Below are 15784 nucleotides of genomic sequence, written 5' to 3'. Positions count from 1 at the left end.
TATATATATATATATATATATAGATAAAAGCCTCCTAGACAGGTTTTCAGACATACCGTTAAGCAAATTTATACAACGTTAGCTTGCGGCTTAAAAAAACTAACGAAGGAAAAAATCCATGTTCATCTCAAACAACAAGCGCATTAAACAAAAATGATTTCTTTTTAGAGAAAACAATGAATATAATCCCTTTTTTTTTAAGAAAGATGGGCAGTAGATTGAGGCCTTGAGGGATTTGTCTGATGCAAAAAACTTTAAAGATTCTCATCGTCACCATATGAACTTTTAAAATAACCTAAAAAAATTTACAATTTTTTAGTTCTTTTAAAGGCTCAAGTCTTTGATGTTCATCAAAACTTCTTTATGAGAAATTTTAACATTTTAATTGATAGCCAATGATGCTGAAATTCGGAATTCGGACGGTGTTGCAAGGATTTCAACTTTTCAAAGAAAGGTGGTCTACTGAGCCTCGCGTGGAACTCTCTCAATGTGGTCGTCGTAGGCCTCCTCGAGGCTTACTGTCAATATGGGTTGAAATTCAACTTCTTTCTTTTTAGCACGTGTAAATTCTGCTGCGTACGGTCTCGCAAAATGTGGTCCAAGTATAGATGTGCTCTAGGTTTCTGAAGATTTGATTTTATGTTTCTGCTTTTTTTTTAATAAAATAAAGTTCGTCAAAAAAGAAATTCAATTTTGTAAAAAAAAATTAAATTGTTCCCCGCGTTTATGAAACTGTGTTCAGAGTTTCGGATAAAAAAAGTTCCAAGTTCCTTAGAAGTGAGTCTTTCTTAAGTTTTTTTTTTTTCACCCGTAAGCTAGTAATTATATAAATTAGCTCGACTAACAGTGTACAAGTTTGCCTACCCCGAATTTGTGGTGTTGAAAGCACCTTTTTTAGGGTCAGTTTTTGCACAAACATCGTTTGGCCTTTCCAATGAAAAGGTTTTTTCAGAAAAATATGAAAACTTGAATTTTGAAAGAGTGAATATATCTCATACCGTGCATATTTTGGTGTATGCTAGGCACTTAAAACCAATTTTCAAAGAAAATATTCTTTTAATATTTTCAGAATCTTTTGTAAAAAGAAAATGCATAATAAGATCATTGACCTTTCTTAGAAGGTCACTATTACTCTTCATCGTTCACAGGATTTAAAATCCAGAAGCTTTGTCTTGTTGGTCCGGCTCAAAACCCAACAAAAATTTTGAAATTTTGTTGCACCCCCCAAATTGTCAGCTTTTGGGATTGGCAATGGACCAGGAGTCGACCCTTAAAAACTAGGTCCTGCATTTTTACCCCTTTTTTTTTTTGGCCTATTTTTTTGTTTTCTTGAGGTTGGAATCCGTCCAACCCGGACTAGGCCAGAGCTGGACATGATGCAGGGCCACTTCAGCCCGGGAAGAACCTCAAGGGGCCCAGTTCTGCCCTACAGGGACCCAGGCCCAGCTCGGACCACGACTTGCCCAGCCCAGGCCCATTGCCTCACTAAATGCAGAAGATAATTGATCTCGTTGTATATAATCCCTTGAAAGATTACAAGCACCACCCAAAATAGGAAAGCCAGGCAAACTCATACAAGGATAACATACCAGTTAATGTAAGCATTTCGCGCTATAATACACATTTATAAAATCATTCCACCACCTGGATCTCCTGCTTTGTGAAATCAATAGCAGGAACTCTTCGTAGAGTCAAAGCACGGTTAATCATAACATTATCAACCAGGAATAACATAACATCCAAGGTTAGTATAAGCTCTAGGGAAAACAAGGAGAAACCCAACCACACTCTCATTTAAGTCCCAAGTACCCGTGGAGTCTAAAACTTGTGATGTTCCAGCTCATTTCCACCTTAAATACAGTACAAGGGGCAGAACTTGTACGTTCTAAGTCCATAATCGCAGTTGCAAACTACAGGGTGCTCTGCCAAAGTGGGAGAACACGTGAAATTGCTCTGCAAAATTCTAAGTGTACAAGCAATTTACACAAGGAATAATTATAGACTTTAATAACACCGAATGACCAAAAATTCAGATTAGCCAAAATGTATCAAGATGACTTTTTTTATCTCTCCTAAAACTCTGACCTGTGGCCGTATTTGGCATGGAAAGTAGAGAACGGAGCTCAATCAGTCGTTTGTGTCTTCTTCAGTTCCAGCAGGAGGCAAACCAAGTATGCGCAAGTTCCTGTCCTGTGTACCCACGGCCAAGTAGTTTGCGTCGGGACCAAATTTGGCACAGGTAACTTTCCCTGCAGTCACAGAGAACAAATCCCACCTTAAAATTCCTCAGAGTGCAGTGTTTCTCTGGTCCTCTTCACAATGGCCATGCCAATTACAAAATCAAAATATTCTTTGCAAATGTGAGGAGAGAGAGTAAGAGACAATCGGTCCGAAGGCATCAACCTAGTTTGCATGACTGGAGTATTTCATGCAAACCAAGAGAACTAACCTAAATGAGAGAAAGAGAGAGAGAAGCAATGCCCAGTCCAACAGATAAATACATGTGCAAGCATGAATGTGCAAGAATGAGAGAGAGATAGAGAGAGAGAGGCAATGCCAAGTCCAATAGCAAAACACATGTTCAAGCATGAGAGCAAGAGAGATTCAGTCCAGATGTCACGCCTAGTTTGATGAGCAGGGTCGAGAGATTGGACCTTAAATTGTCCCTCATGGAAGCCAAGATAACCTACCACAGTGAGAGAAAGAGAGAGAGAGAGAGACAGAGAGGGGGAGGGAGGGAGGGAGGGAGACCTGTGCCTGACAAATCTGGAAATGTTTTGATAAGCTCCCATTCAAGCTTCACATTTGAAACTTGGTGCACTCTGAAACAAGGTGCACACAGTTCAGCACATCTCAGGATAAAGATAAACCACATAACCTCCATATTTTGCAGCTCAACCCAATGCTCGCATCCAAAGAATACACTATACTAACCTCACATCTGAACCAGCAATAGCAAGGTAACTCCCACTATGATCGAACTCAACTACAAAAGACAAAAAAACCAATCTGATGAAATATCTGCAATTAACTTTGACAGGAAATTGAACATTTCCCATAATCATCTAAAAAGATTACAAAAGCAGTGAGAGATCTCATTCTTGAGAATTTGTCCGACTTCATTCCTCTGAAGATCTCCAAAAACTTCAAGCCAAGCATCCAAAAATATATGGTATTTGTTCAATCTTCGGACATTATTTTTCTCAGGCACATATGCAGGGTGCGTGATTCTTTTTTTGAGGTTGATCGCCAGATTGACAATGTTGTATCCCTATAAGCGGCGGTCCTCAAAATACTCTTATTATTTTTTTAGATGTTGGTCGCTACGTCGAGGAGGTTACATAATAAAATTTTGGGGTCCTAAAAATACTCTCAAGTAGGGTTGCACCTGAGGGAGTGAATAAAGAATATGCTCCAGCAGGAGCAAATCTTTTTGCCAATGCAAACCATCAGGAAACAAGAAGAGAAACAAGGGGAACAATTTACCAAAAATATCTTAAAGTGGATGGGGTTGAAAACAATATTTGCTGACGCTCTATACAAACTTATTTCTTTTTCAAAAATAACACAAAAGCCAAAGAAAGCAACAGTCTCATGGTTTCCTGTAAAACAATTGTTTTAAAAGATCTCATATTGCTGTGCTATTTATGTTGAATAAATGATATTTGTCACGGTGGAACACAAAAAACCAGCTAGATAAATTGAGTAATAATAATATTAATTTAAGATAAAGAATTGAAACCTGAGTTTGTTGGTGTCTGTGAATCATAGGGTGAGATGGATCGGAAGTTCCTTAACTTCCGTAAATCCCAGAGCTTCACGCCATCATCAGCCGCAGTCTGAGTGCCACAAAAAATTTCTTCTACTCGTAAATTTTGAAGCATCAAAAGTTTTGGTTATAACCTCAAATATATTTTCACCCCAAACACCATAAGAACACAGAAATGAACTCACCGCTAGGAAGTACCCATTCTCCGAGAAAGATATGGAATTGACAGGCCCATCGTGTCCAGCAAAGTTTGCAACATTTGACTACATGTGCATAGCATATATCAAGCAAGACAATATTATAGCGAGAGAGAGAGAGAGATGCTGCATGTGTGTGTATCAGAGAGAGAAACCAGCACAAAGGGAAGGTACACCATAGCCGAATGGACTGTAGAACGACAGCCTGGGTCATTACCACCAGATAAAATGATGGATGGTGATGGAGAGCACATGAGACACCAACAACTGGGATCATATAACTGGGTGGATCCTATCCATTCTCCATCACCATCCATCTCTCTGTTGGACTACGGTGGGTTTACTCAGTGTTCCCTTCATTGAGTTAAACAAATGAGATGCATGTCCAATAAGGTGAGATAAGCTCTCTATGGCTATTTCCAATAATTAAAACAAAGATATCCCCATGAAAATGAACTGTATACCTGACTCTTCACATCCCAAATCCTTACACAAGCTTCTAATGTCCCAACCCCTAAGATGAGACCATCAGGATGAAAAGCTGCTGATGTATAGCCACCTTTCTTACCAGAAAACTCATCAGCTGATGCCTGCAAAACTCAGAATCTTAGTCACAAAGCATATTTCATTTCAAGGTAGTTTCTCGAGGGACTTGCCCAAGAAAAAGCCAAAACAAAAATAAGAAGGGCTTCTCGAGGGACTTTCAAAAGCTTGGTTTCATGGGTTTCAAGAGAATCTTAGGGAAAATTCAAAAGAATTACAAGAAGCAAAAAATATGCTAAACATATTTTGAAGAGGAAATAAATTAGAACATTGGTTCCCTTAGAGACTTCACAAAACTAGCAGGGGAAAGTTCTAAAACCAAAGAGAAGTGGCCATGCAATATGAAGCATATCAAATTTGAAAAATCTTGTGGTATGTTTGTGATACCTTCCAAAAACGGAAAGGAGTGATATTTTTCACGATAGTGGGGACTAGTGAGGTGAGGGGAGGAGACAATTTACCTTTGTAAGATCCACCTGGGTAAGACATAACCCAGAAGCGAGATCATAAAAACACCACGTGTCATCCAACGATGCAGTCACAAAATAATTATGTGTGGCATGTATTGTGACAGCTTGCACCTGACAACATAACAGAACCATTATTTCCAGATGATAGGCAATAATAACTTGAATAACTTGAGATGGCATCAAAGGGGGACACGCATGCGCACGCATACAAACACAGAGGTATGCATAGGTGCGTGTGTTTGCGTGCGCTGAAATCAACCTCTGCAGTATGATCCCTCAGTATGTGCCGACAATTGTAGTTCCCATCTTCAGCCCCTTGCCACACACGAACAGTCTGCAGAAGATATGTTAGAAAAATTTAGAGTCAAAACCATAACATTGAGTAACTGAATATGAAAATACGATTATTCTTTTTAGATTCCATAAAACGCAAACAAATAACATATTCACATCATAACCAAGTAAGTCCTCGTGGATGAATTCAACCAAGTATAGCATGGATTTATGAAGTATGAACTTATTAAAATTTTATATAAAATATCTAGCAGCACAATACACTCATAAAATTACCAGCCTAAATCTTCCACCTTGCAGAGAAACACATTGAGGATAACGATGATTGAGTTTATTAGCATTCGGGTGCACTACAGTTAAGCTTAAATTAAAAGAACAATGCCGCAAAAAAGTAACAAACAATTGCAACTATATTAGAATAATGAGAGCACATATGCCTGTCTTGTGTAAATTTAAACAGCTCAAATTCATTGAAGATATGATACATATTTGCATTTTACTGGTGCAATGAATGAAATTGTAAAAACAAAGTAACAAACTATTTCTAAAACTTCTAAAGAAATAAACCAAGGGGGGCCATAAAATAACTCAAAGATTATACATACTTTTCAAGGATGAAAATATCACCTAATCAAAAAAAAAAAAAAAACTCAAAACTAACAAATATTTTGTTCTTGAGTAATCAAAATATTAGTTTACATAAAATTTCAAAAAGTTAGGTTCGATTATGCATAATTAAGAATTTAGTACTTCTAAAAATAATAAAATAGAGGTAATACTCATGATGCCTGATCCAAAAAAAGCCCATGTAAAACAAATAATGAGAAATAAAACTTACAAATTGAAGCTAAGCTCGAGTTTGTTACTGCCTCTAAATACATAAGCTACTTCATCAAAAAATGGCAAATCTCGGTTAACGCCCTCTCAGCTCATCAACTTCAATTATAGTGAGGGAAATATGCTTCTGTATCTAAAACAGTACAATAGACAATAAATCCTACAACCTTGTCGATTAGAAAGTCCTAGACTATCTTCTAGGAGGGATGGGATCTGGGGACAAATTGATGAGACATAAGGTAGTAACTATTGTTCTGGCCTGTTTCTCGCACTTATTGAACTAGAGTGCCAAAGGGTATTTTCGTTGAGGTGATGTGATTGATTTTTTTATTTTTTATTTTACTTTATTTTTTTTTGAGAGAGAGAGAGAAGGCTCAATGTATTTATAGAGTTTTGGTACAAATCCCTAATATGGCAACCCACAAAAGCCGGGTGCTCAATACAAAAAAAGGTTATAGAGATCAAAGAAAATAAGCAATAAACCAGAAAATACAAAATCATTAGTCCACAAGAGGTAAGGTGCAAGAAAACCAATAGGTAGAGCCCTGTAGAGTATAATTTGGGACATGGTGAGAATGGAACACTAGATGTCACGTTGTCACACATAATTCCCTGACCACCTCAGCCTAGCGCCCATTCTCAAGGTAGAGAAATGCACTATATACTTTCCCATTTACAATTATAGTAGACAAATATTTAAAAATTCAGCCGCCTGGCAGCCTAGGCTTCCGAGAAGCCAAAACACCTAGGCAGGTCCCAGGCGGTCCACCTAGGCACTGTGCATTCTCCCAATCCCCAAAACCCCTCTTGTGAATCCTAGAGATAGAAAAACTCAAACAAACTTGGGATTTGAGATTTTTTGCAAGATCGAAAAAAATTCAACTTTTTCGATTTCTTAGTAAAATAAAAGAAATACTTTGAGATAGTTTTTGGAGCTTGGAGTGGTCGCATAAGAGAACTTTTGGTGACCAAAGATCACGGATTTGGGCCAATATCGGTTTCACGTAGAAAGGTTAGTGCATTGCAATATTTGAATTAGAATCATTTGATATTTTTTACTTCTCTTTTTCTTTTATGATATTTTTACACGTTTGTAGTTGAAAGCTTGAATGTTTTGGGAATATTTCACAGTTTAGAACCACATCAAATTCATTTTGAAAAGCTTAGGGCAATACAGAATTTGGATTGGTATTTGATATTTACCTGTTTAAGCTTTTATTTTGTCAATAGTTTGAAACTTTGAATTAAACTGATATTTTGTTAATATATTGCTAAACCAATTCTTATGGAAATTATGTTATATGAAATTATGCGATTATTATTTTAGAATGATATCATATTATGTGATTTTTGATTGGTTTCTAGTTTCCACATATTTTTAGTGGTCCATTTCCTTCATAGTCTTCATGTAAAACTTGAATCTTTTTTCAAGATTTTATTCTTAATAGTTAATACTTACATCTTGCATATTTTTCAGGTTTTTTTATTAGGTGAGTTGTGAGTTGTGTTAAAGTCAGGTTGGAAGTACGGATTTTCTTGAATTAATGTCTCTGCTAGTTGTGTTAAAGTCGCCAGCCGTGACAATGTCTTGAACTAGATGAAGTAAGCAAAGTAATCCGGTTGGAAGTACGGATTTTGTTTAAATCCCTTCGACAAGAATAGGGTGGAGAGTAAGTTATGCAACATATGATGCCCTTTTTTTTTTTGTTTGGGGGGGGGGGAGGGGGTGTGTGTGTCGGAGTGGGGGAGGGGGTGTGTGTGTCGGAGTGGGGGAGGGGGTGTGTGTGTCGAAGTGGGGGAGGGGGGGTGTGTGTCGGAGTGGGGTAGAGGGTACATGTCCTTGTTCATGGGCACCCGCCTAGGCGGCCAGGCCCCCAAACCGCCTTGCATCTGACTTTTTGGACATTAATAGTAGAAATAAAGCTTCATCCAACAACGGATAGAGTCTCCTCTGCTGGTCTACCTGAAGGCCTCCAAGCGAGTGGGCCAGGAGGGGTCATGATAACCCACCTCTACTATGCCTCTAGTATGCTGATGACATATTGGAGTGCCAGAACATCCTTGACTTGGCTTAACAGCAAATACATTAGCAAACAAAAATTGGGTACTAATTCAATTTTCATCCAAAAAATAGTCAATAGAAGGGGTCGAAAAGAAAGCTAGAACCTACTTGAATGAAAATAAAGGCTTTGACTATAAACAAGAGTTTAACAAGTGGTTGTATGTGTGTCTCTGTGCAGGAAGGAAGAAATTTAATGCTCAAGTAAAACAAATAAAATTGGATTCAGTTTTGGCGTGGCCACAGCACTCCAAAACACCATGCATCCCTTCCACAAAAAACCCATCCATGGATTAAGGACCCAAAATTCCTCCTAAACACCCACAAATCCATTTCAGTCCTAAAAAATTGGATTTAGAGCTCCTAAAATGGTGCAAATATGATCCACTTAGGGGGGTGCATTGAATGGACAGTCTGAATCTGATGTTTAGATAGCTCAAGATGGAGCATTTTTATGGGAGCTGCAAATCAAATTTTCTTTCATGATCTTGATCTTGGAGGTCAAGAGGATGGATCTGCAAGATTCTGGGCCCTCCATCCATCTTTTGACTGGATTGCAGGGAGGAGGGGGGAGGGGCCAATGGGGTGGTGCAGCAGGGGAAGGACCAATACTTTTCCAATACAATCTCAGTTGACAGTGTCAGAAATCAAATATTTAACCAATATAAGTATCTTTTTGGTGCTCAAAGGGAGTCGTATAACTTAAGCCTTGATAGAAAGACTAAAATAACAAGGAAGAAAGACTAAAATAACAAGGAAGAAGATTTTAAGGCAAACACTTGTTTCTTTAAATTTTTCTTTCAGATAATAAATGCTGCAGCACTCCGTTTCCTCAAAAAAGAACCAGTTGTTTAAGAATGAAAATCATTCCTTAAAAAAAAGCGAGTTACGGCCTTGCCAACTACAACCAAGATGCTTAACATGTTGGCCACATTCAGTTTTGTGGGAGGTGATCCTAGCAACCCTTTTAGGTGGCACCTTTTTTGGGTATTTGACTCTTAAAAATTCCTTCCCATACCCCTTTAGGTTGTCATGAAACCTAGCTTCCCAATTAATGCTTTCCATGAGAAGACTGAGGGTTTTAGAGGAGCTCTTCTTGCCCAGTTTTGATGACGATTAGAGAGGGTGGAGTTAAGGCAGGTTCTCTAATACATGTTAATGAGTTTGAACCACACAATTTCTCCTGAGCGCCTAGTTTGAGAGGAGCCATCTCCCACAAAAGAACATGCTTTCCACTGGCCTCCCACAAAAGAACATGCTTTCCACTGGTTGGCCTCTGTAGATAAGATTAGTAATATGGACCAGCAAGCACCAAATGCAAATACATATAAAGTGCATCTTAAAAGAAGCAAACAATGGACCACCACCCCATTAATTATACGGCTGATCTTCCATGTGACCACCCCTAAAGGAAAAACTGAATGTCCTAGGCAAAGCCTAGATCTGTGGCTGGCTGATGACTAGACGGAGTTCAGCCCTTACTGAGCAAGGGTGCAAATTTTTTGGAAACTCTACACTTGATATTTCATGCGATGTTTGGAAAGAGAGGAACAAAAAGATTTTTCAAGTGCAGAGGCCTGTGATGGAGTTGTTTACAAAAGGAATCTTTAGAAAGGTGATTTCCTTGCAGTTTATATGTTCATGATCCAGAGCATTAAGATAGCAGATTTAGTGTGCAATTTGAGACTGGTGGTATAATCGAACCATCCTGACCAAGCTCTCCAATGCCAGTTGTTAAAAAGCAAAGACCATCTATCACATACATTAGATATCAATGGGTTTATTTTTTCAATTGGAATATCAATGGGTTATTTCTCCCCTTTTTTTATAGTGAATCTGATTGGTTATTTTAATCTTTTCTTTTATATTGATATTCATGGGTTCTGCAAGGCAATCCGGGTTCGGCAATTGGTGTCCAAGACCCCTCAAGGGCGACATCAATGCCCTTCCACATCAAGTGGGTTTGTGTGATGCAACAGTAGCTGATATTACAGTACTTATGTGTATTAGAATTGCAACATTATATTCCATGTTCACATTCCATTCTTGGATCCTCTCCATGCAAAAAATTCTCCACATGTGAACAACAAGGCCGGAGGAAGCAGGCCTCCAATCTATGGTAGTGTTGTCACATTCACTTTTCTTCGGCCAAAGAGGCCAAAGCCTGTGCATTTTAAGCCCAGACCGAAGCGAAGTGAAGCCTGGTGTTGTCACTTCTGTCAGATTCGAGCCACTTTGATCAGATTCGAGTATACTTCAGGCCAATTCGGTCGAAGCCAGTGTTTCAAAAAGCGGACCTCCAAGTGTCTAGGTGGCTGCCTACGCAGATCTAGGGTCCCAGGCGGATCGCCCAAGCCTAGGCACCCAAAAAAGCAGTGGTTACTGGGCGACCGCTTAGGAAACCGCCTAGGCGGCCGCCCACGTCCAGCGTCACGCCCAGAGGCAGAAATAGCTTTCGGTGGGGGCATTTTTTGTCCATTCTTTTTAATACTAAAGGGCCAAAAATGGGGGTTTTAGGTTCATTTGAAACCTAAAACTTATTGGAGCCCATTTTAGAGAGAGAGCCCCCAAAAAAATAGGTGTTGGTGATTTCTTTAGGATCAAAGGGTGTTATTGAAAAATTGATCAAAACATCACCCATTGACATTAGATTTCACTTTTGATGTTTTATAAATCTAATTGGGGGGCTAGGGGGGGTTTAGAAGATTTTGAGTCCTTAGAAGCATCTTTGAGGTGAAAGTTTGGAGATTGAGCAATCAAACTCAAAGTGATTTTTTTTTATTGCTTGTATAAATTCCATTATCTTGAGATGTCTTCTTCAGGATCTAATAGGAGTGGTCATCCCGGTTGGAAATATGGCTGCAACCCAAATTCTAATAACAAAAATTGCATAAAATGCAAGTTTTGTGAGAAGGATACAAAAGGGGGAATAAACTGGTTCAAGAAACATCTTGCCGGTACCAGGGGGGATGTTGCCCCATGTAAAAAAACTCTTGATGTTGTTAAAGAGAAAATAACCAATTTTTTTAATATGGTAAAAATGAAAAAAGATAAGAGATTTGCCTCCATAGCAGATATTAGGTCTGGGGTTCGGGTCAATTATGATGATGATGATAGTGATGAAGATGGGATTGGGGAGGAATGTCAAGAGGTAGAACAGTCCATTATTAGGGAAAAGGGAAAGGAGTTATAATTGCTTCTGGTTCTGGGCATAAAAAGCCTCGGGTTAGAGGCCCTATGGATAGCTTTTTGCCTCGGCCTGATCCTGAGGTTACAGGAGAGAAAACAAAGAAGCAAACCACCATTGAAAATAGAATGAAGAAGGAAGAGAGAGATAGAGTTACTTATTATGTTGCTACATGGTTTTATGAGGCGACCATTCCTTTCAATACCACTCGCTTAAGCAGCTTCTACACCGCGGTAGAGGCAATTGGCCAATTTGGGCCTAGGATGAAACCCCCAACCCCATATGAGCTTTCAAAGCCTCTTTTGAAAAAGGCGGTGAGTGTCATGAAGGAAGCTATAGAAGTTAAGAAGGATGCATGGGCTCTGTATAAGGTTTCTATTATGACTGATGCTTGGAGTGATAGGAAGAGAAGAAGTCAGATGAATTTGCTTGCGAATTGTCCTTTAGGGACTGTTTTTTTGAGGTCTATTGATGCCTCTGATCATATCCATGATGCCCATTACATATTCCAAGTTATAGAGAAGGGAATCAAGGAGGTTGGGGAGCATCATATTGTACAGGTTGTTACAGACAATGCTGCTTCTAATGTTGTTGCAGCTAATTTGTTGTGCATAGCTTATCCTATAATCTTTTGGACAACATGTGGACCTCATGCTTGAGGTTCTTGGCGGTTAAACCGAAATATCAAGTGCAGTGAATAAGGCAAAATCAGTTACGAATTTCATTTATGGCCACCAACTCACCCTTAGCATGATGCATAAATTTACAAAGAAGAAAGAGATTGTGAGGCATGGGACCACGAGATTTACGACCTAGTACTTATGCCTAGATAGCATACATTCGAGGAGAGTGCAGTTGAGGCAGGTGTTTACCTCGGACGACTAAAAAGCATGCAAGTGGTCTAAGGATCAGGTGGGGAAGAAGGTGAGAGATATTATCTTTTCTAAGGCTTTTTGGCGAGGGGTGAAGGGCGCTCTTAACGTATTTTTTCCTCTTGTCTAAGTCCTTCACATGGTTGATAGTGACAATCCTTCTATGGGCTATATATATGAGGCTATGGAGAAATGCAAAAGAGAGAGCCCAAAATTTTGATGATGATGAGAACCGCTACAAGCCTGTTTGGGAGATTATTGATGAGAAGTGGGATAGGCAGCTACATCGGCTATTGCATGCAGCTGGCTATTATTTGAACCCAGTTTGTTTTATGTTGACAAGGATATACACACAAATGGCACAATTATGAATGGATTTAATAAGTGTGTAGATGTGTTGGTCCCTGATCCTAATATCCAAGATATCATAGGCATTGATGCTCTCATTAAAGTCTTTTGGGAGTCAAATGGCGATGAGGCAAATGACCTAAATTGATCCAAGTAGTAATAATATTCTTAAGTTCATCAAGTTCAAGTAATCAAGTTTCATTTTTATAATTTTATTATTTGTTTATGAATTTATTCTATATCTTTGCATCCAATTGATGGAGCCAACATGAGTGTCGTTCTTCAGATTTACAAAAGTTTTTTTTTTTTTGATAGAAGTTGACTTAACATTAAGAAATAAGTAAGTTACATCGACAGAGTTGGGTCCACTACTCGTGGTCCTCAGTAGAGTCATAGTCCCTGAAATGAGGACCAGACGATACAGGCTCAGACACACAGACAGCCGAAACGGCTAACAAGACTAATAGAAACACCTGTTACTATAGCAAAAAAGAGAAAAGCAAGGAAGGGGCTTATAAATATGGCCCTTTACAACAACTATTACAAGGGGTGAAGAAAACCACACATGTCATCTGTTAGCAGTTAGGAGTGGTGCCGAGTAGCTTCTTTAGTGAGTGCGTCCCCTGTCTCGTTTGCGGTTCTTCGGGTGTGCTCCAAGTGACTTCGAGATCCCTCCAAATGTACAAAAGTTAGACATTCGAATCTTAAACATAAACACTTCCTCATCCGGTTGTGAGCGCAATTGGAGTACTTTTGAAGAGGTAAGGGTAGTTCTAATTTGCATAATTGTATTAATAATACATGAACCATAGATTATAATTAGTGTCATTTGATTTTGTTAGATTCATACAAAGGAAAGGAACAAGCTTGAATCAAAGAGGCTTAATGACCTAGTCAATGTTAGGCATAATCGATTCTTGAAGAATAGGTTTGCTAAGAGAGACCCCATCAGATCAAAAAATATGGACAATACTATGGAGTGGTTAGTTGATGATGATGAGGTCGAGGGGGCATGAAGGACTGTCATGGGACATGGTCATGGATGCTTTAGGGACATCAGCTAACCCTTCTAAGGCCATTAGATCTTCTGCACAGAGAACGAGGGTAGAGGAAGAGGAGGAAGAAGAGGCAGATTCAGAAAAGACGGAGGAGGACGACCAATATGTCGAGGGTGACGACTCTGATGAATATGCGTCAATGCAGCTGACCCTACTTTTTTTTATGATGAATGATGAATGTTGAATACTTATTAAACTTTGAACTTTAATTGAACTATTGAAGATTCTTTTGAGCCTTCAAGTATTACTTTCGTTTTTGTTTTCTTCCTCATGGTGGTGTATTGTGATTTGTGGATAGTGGATTTGTAGTTCTACTGGCTTGGTATTATTCGGTAACTTTGGTTTGGTAATTTGGTTAGTTGGTAAATTTTAAGTTTTAATTGGACATAGACCGACTTATGGCTATGCTTATGGAGTGTGTGCTAATGTGTAGTATACTTTAAATTTTGATGTGCCCTAAATACCTAATTCTTATATTTTATACAATATATAACTGTAGAAACCTTTTTGGATTCAACTAGGCGGTCCAAGTTCTGGGCGCCCGCCTAGGCACCGGGCGACCTGGACCCCCCAGGCCGCTTAGGATCTGCCTAGCGCTTTTTGAAACACCAGTCGAAGCTTCGTCCTAAGCAAAGACATATCTATATAAGTTTTTTTTTTTAAAAAAAAAAAAAAATTAATTTTCATTATTTTTATATATGATTAATATCTAATTTATTTATATTAAATTTAAAAAGAAATCCAAAGTCTTTTGCCAAATCAGCCAAAGCACCGAATTGCTTCATTTTTCTCACCAAACTGAAGAAGACTCTGAAGCAAATCTGACAACATTGATCTATGGTTATTTTATCATCAACATTTGTCATTCCTCGCAGTTGTCCCCTCAATATCTCGATGAGGGTTGCATTTCATCTTATGCTTGTCAATTGCAATCCTATTAAACGCATGTCACAAGTATTTTGGGTTGCTTTTTACGTGAGCCTAGAATATGTGTTCACGGCTTCTATGGAAGCCACTTTTTATGTCCTCTTTAAGGTGACTTGTCCACATAAGTACGGCTGCCACCTTGTTTATGAAAAGAAAAAAGAAATTACAAGTTTTAACACTAAACGCAAAAGCAGCCCTTTCACGGAACTCAAAACAGAAACTGACATAAGCAAGTGCAACAGCCGGATAAGCAATTAATAGTATTTTTTAAAGCATAGCATAAAATAGATACCGAGGCCTGCTGGTCTGTAGATCTAAATCATCAAGGCCTAGCTGCCTGATTGGCTAAGATTTAAGATCAATGTTTTGAAAGGCATCTTCCTCAAGCGCTGCACAGCACTTAAGGAGGGGAGGGGTAACATTTGCCTCACCTAGCCCAAGCAAGCCTGCCTCAAGCAGGCCAGCCTTGGGCGGGCACCCAGCAGCTCATTCCCAGGCACCCACCTTGGCCTCCCTATGCCCGCGGGCATAAAATGTCCTCAGGACATGGGTATTTTCAACATTTCCACAATATTAAAGGGGCGGGGGGGGGGGGGGGGAAGACATTGGAGGGATATCTCAACCCCCCATTGCTCCCTAAACCTATCTTCTATTTTAAAACAATTCAAAATATTCATTTTTTTATGTTTTCCAAGATAGGAAAATGGAAAACTCTTTGAACAATCAAAACAAATCCAAGCTTTTCAGATTTGATTCTTTGTAAAATAGCAAAAGAGGTTACAACTTAGAAAGGGATAATTGGGTCCATTTCTAAATATGTTGGACTATGTAATTGAATCATTGAGGCTACAAACATGCAGCCATTAGTCATATGCCATTGGGAATGATATTTTGTGGTTGTGTTACATGTGTTACGTGAAATGTGACTCAATACCTACCTAACTACTTTTCAATTAGCACTTCAATGGGAATGATATGTTGTGGTTGTGTTACATGTGTTATGTGAAATGTGACTCAATACTTACCTAATTCCTTTTCAATTGGCATTTCGATTAACTACACATATACTTTATAGAAAGTATCTAATTAATTACATGCCTCATGTAACAAGTATATGATTTTCATCACATTGACAAAAGAATATAAATGTCATATATGCACATGTGTGTGCATGTGTGTGCAAGTGCATGCGCCTGTGCCTGTCCCTGCATGCTGTGCGCTGT

General features: G+C 38.8%; 1 protein-coding gene across 3 annotated transcripts in view; it reads right to left on the bottom strand.

Annotated features, from left to right (window-relative positions):
* Positions 1-1688: 1688 nt before the first annotated feature.
* LOC18444192 (pre-mRNA-processing factor 19) overlaps positions 1689-15784 on the bottom strand; it is a 31006-nt gene continuing 16910 nt past the window's right edge. The window contains exons 12-20 of one of the 3 annotated variants that reach the window (XM_006854368.4): positions 5239-5313; positions 4971-5090; positions 4431-4556; positions 3955-4032; positions 3743-3839; positions 2935-2986; positions 2752-2822; positions 2086-2249; positions 1689-1963 (exon numbers count right to left, since the gene is read on the bottom strand). In XM_006854368.4, coding sequence (XP_006854430.1) covers positions 2128-2249; positions 2752-2822; positions 2935-2986; positions 3743-3839; positions 3955-4032; positions 4431-4556; positions 4971-5090; positions 5239-5313 — 741 coding nt within the window. In that variant the 3' untranslated portion in view covers positions 1689-1963; positions 2086-2127. Of the gene's footprint in view, positions 2250-2751; positions 2823-2934; positions 2987-3742; positions 3840-3954; positions 4033-4430; positions 4557-4970; positions 5091-5238; positions 5314-15784 lie in introns of all 3 variants that reach the window. The other 2 variants (XM_020673589.2, XM_011628756.3) reach the window with 2 other exon arrangements.

The sequence above is a fragment of the Amborella trichopoda genome, chromosome 7 (assembly GCF_054954075.1).
Source record: "Amborella trichopoda isolate Santa Cruz 75 chromosome 7, AtrichopodaSantaCruz75HAP2 v2.0, whole genome shotgun sequence".
NCBI lineage: Eukaryota > Viridiplantae > Streptophyta > Magnoliopsida > Amborellales > Amborellaceae > Amborella > Amborella trichopoda.
The sequence above is the reverse complement of the archived record's forward strand: the minus strand, read 5'-3'. Positions and strand labels throughout refer to the sequence as shown.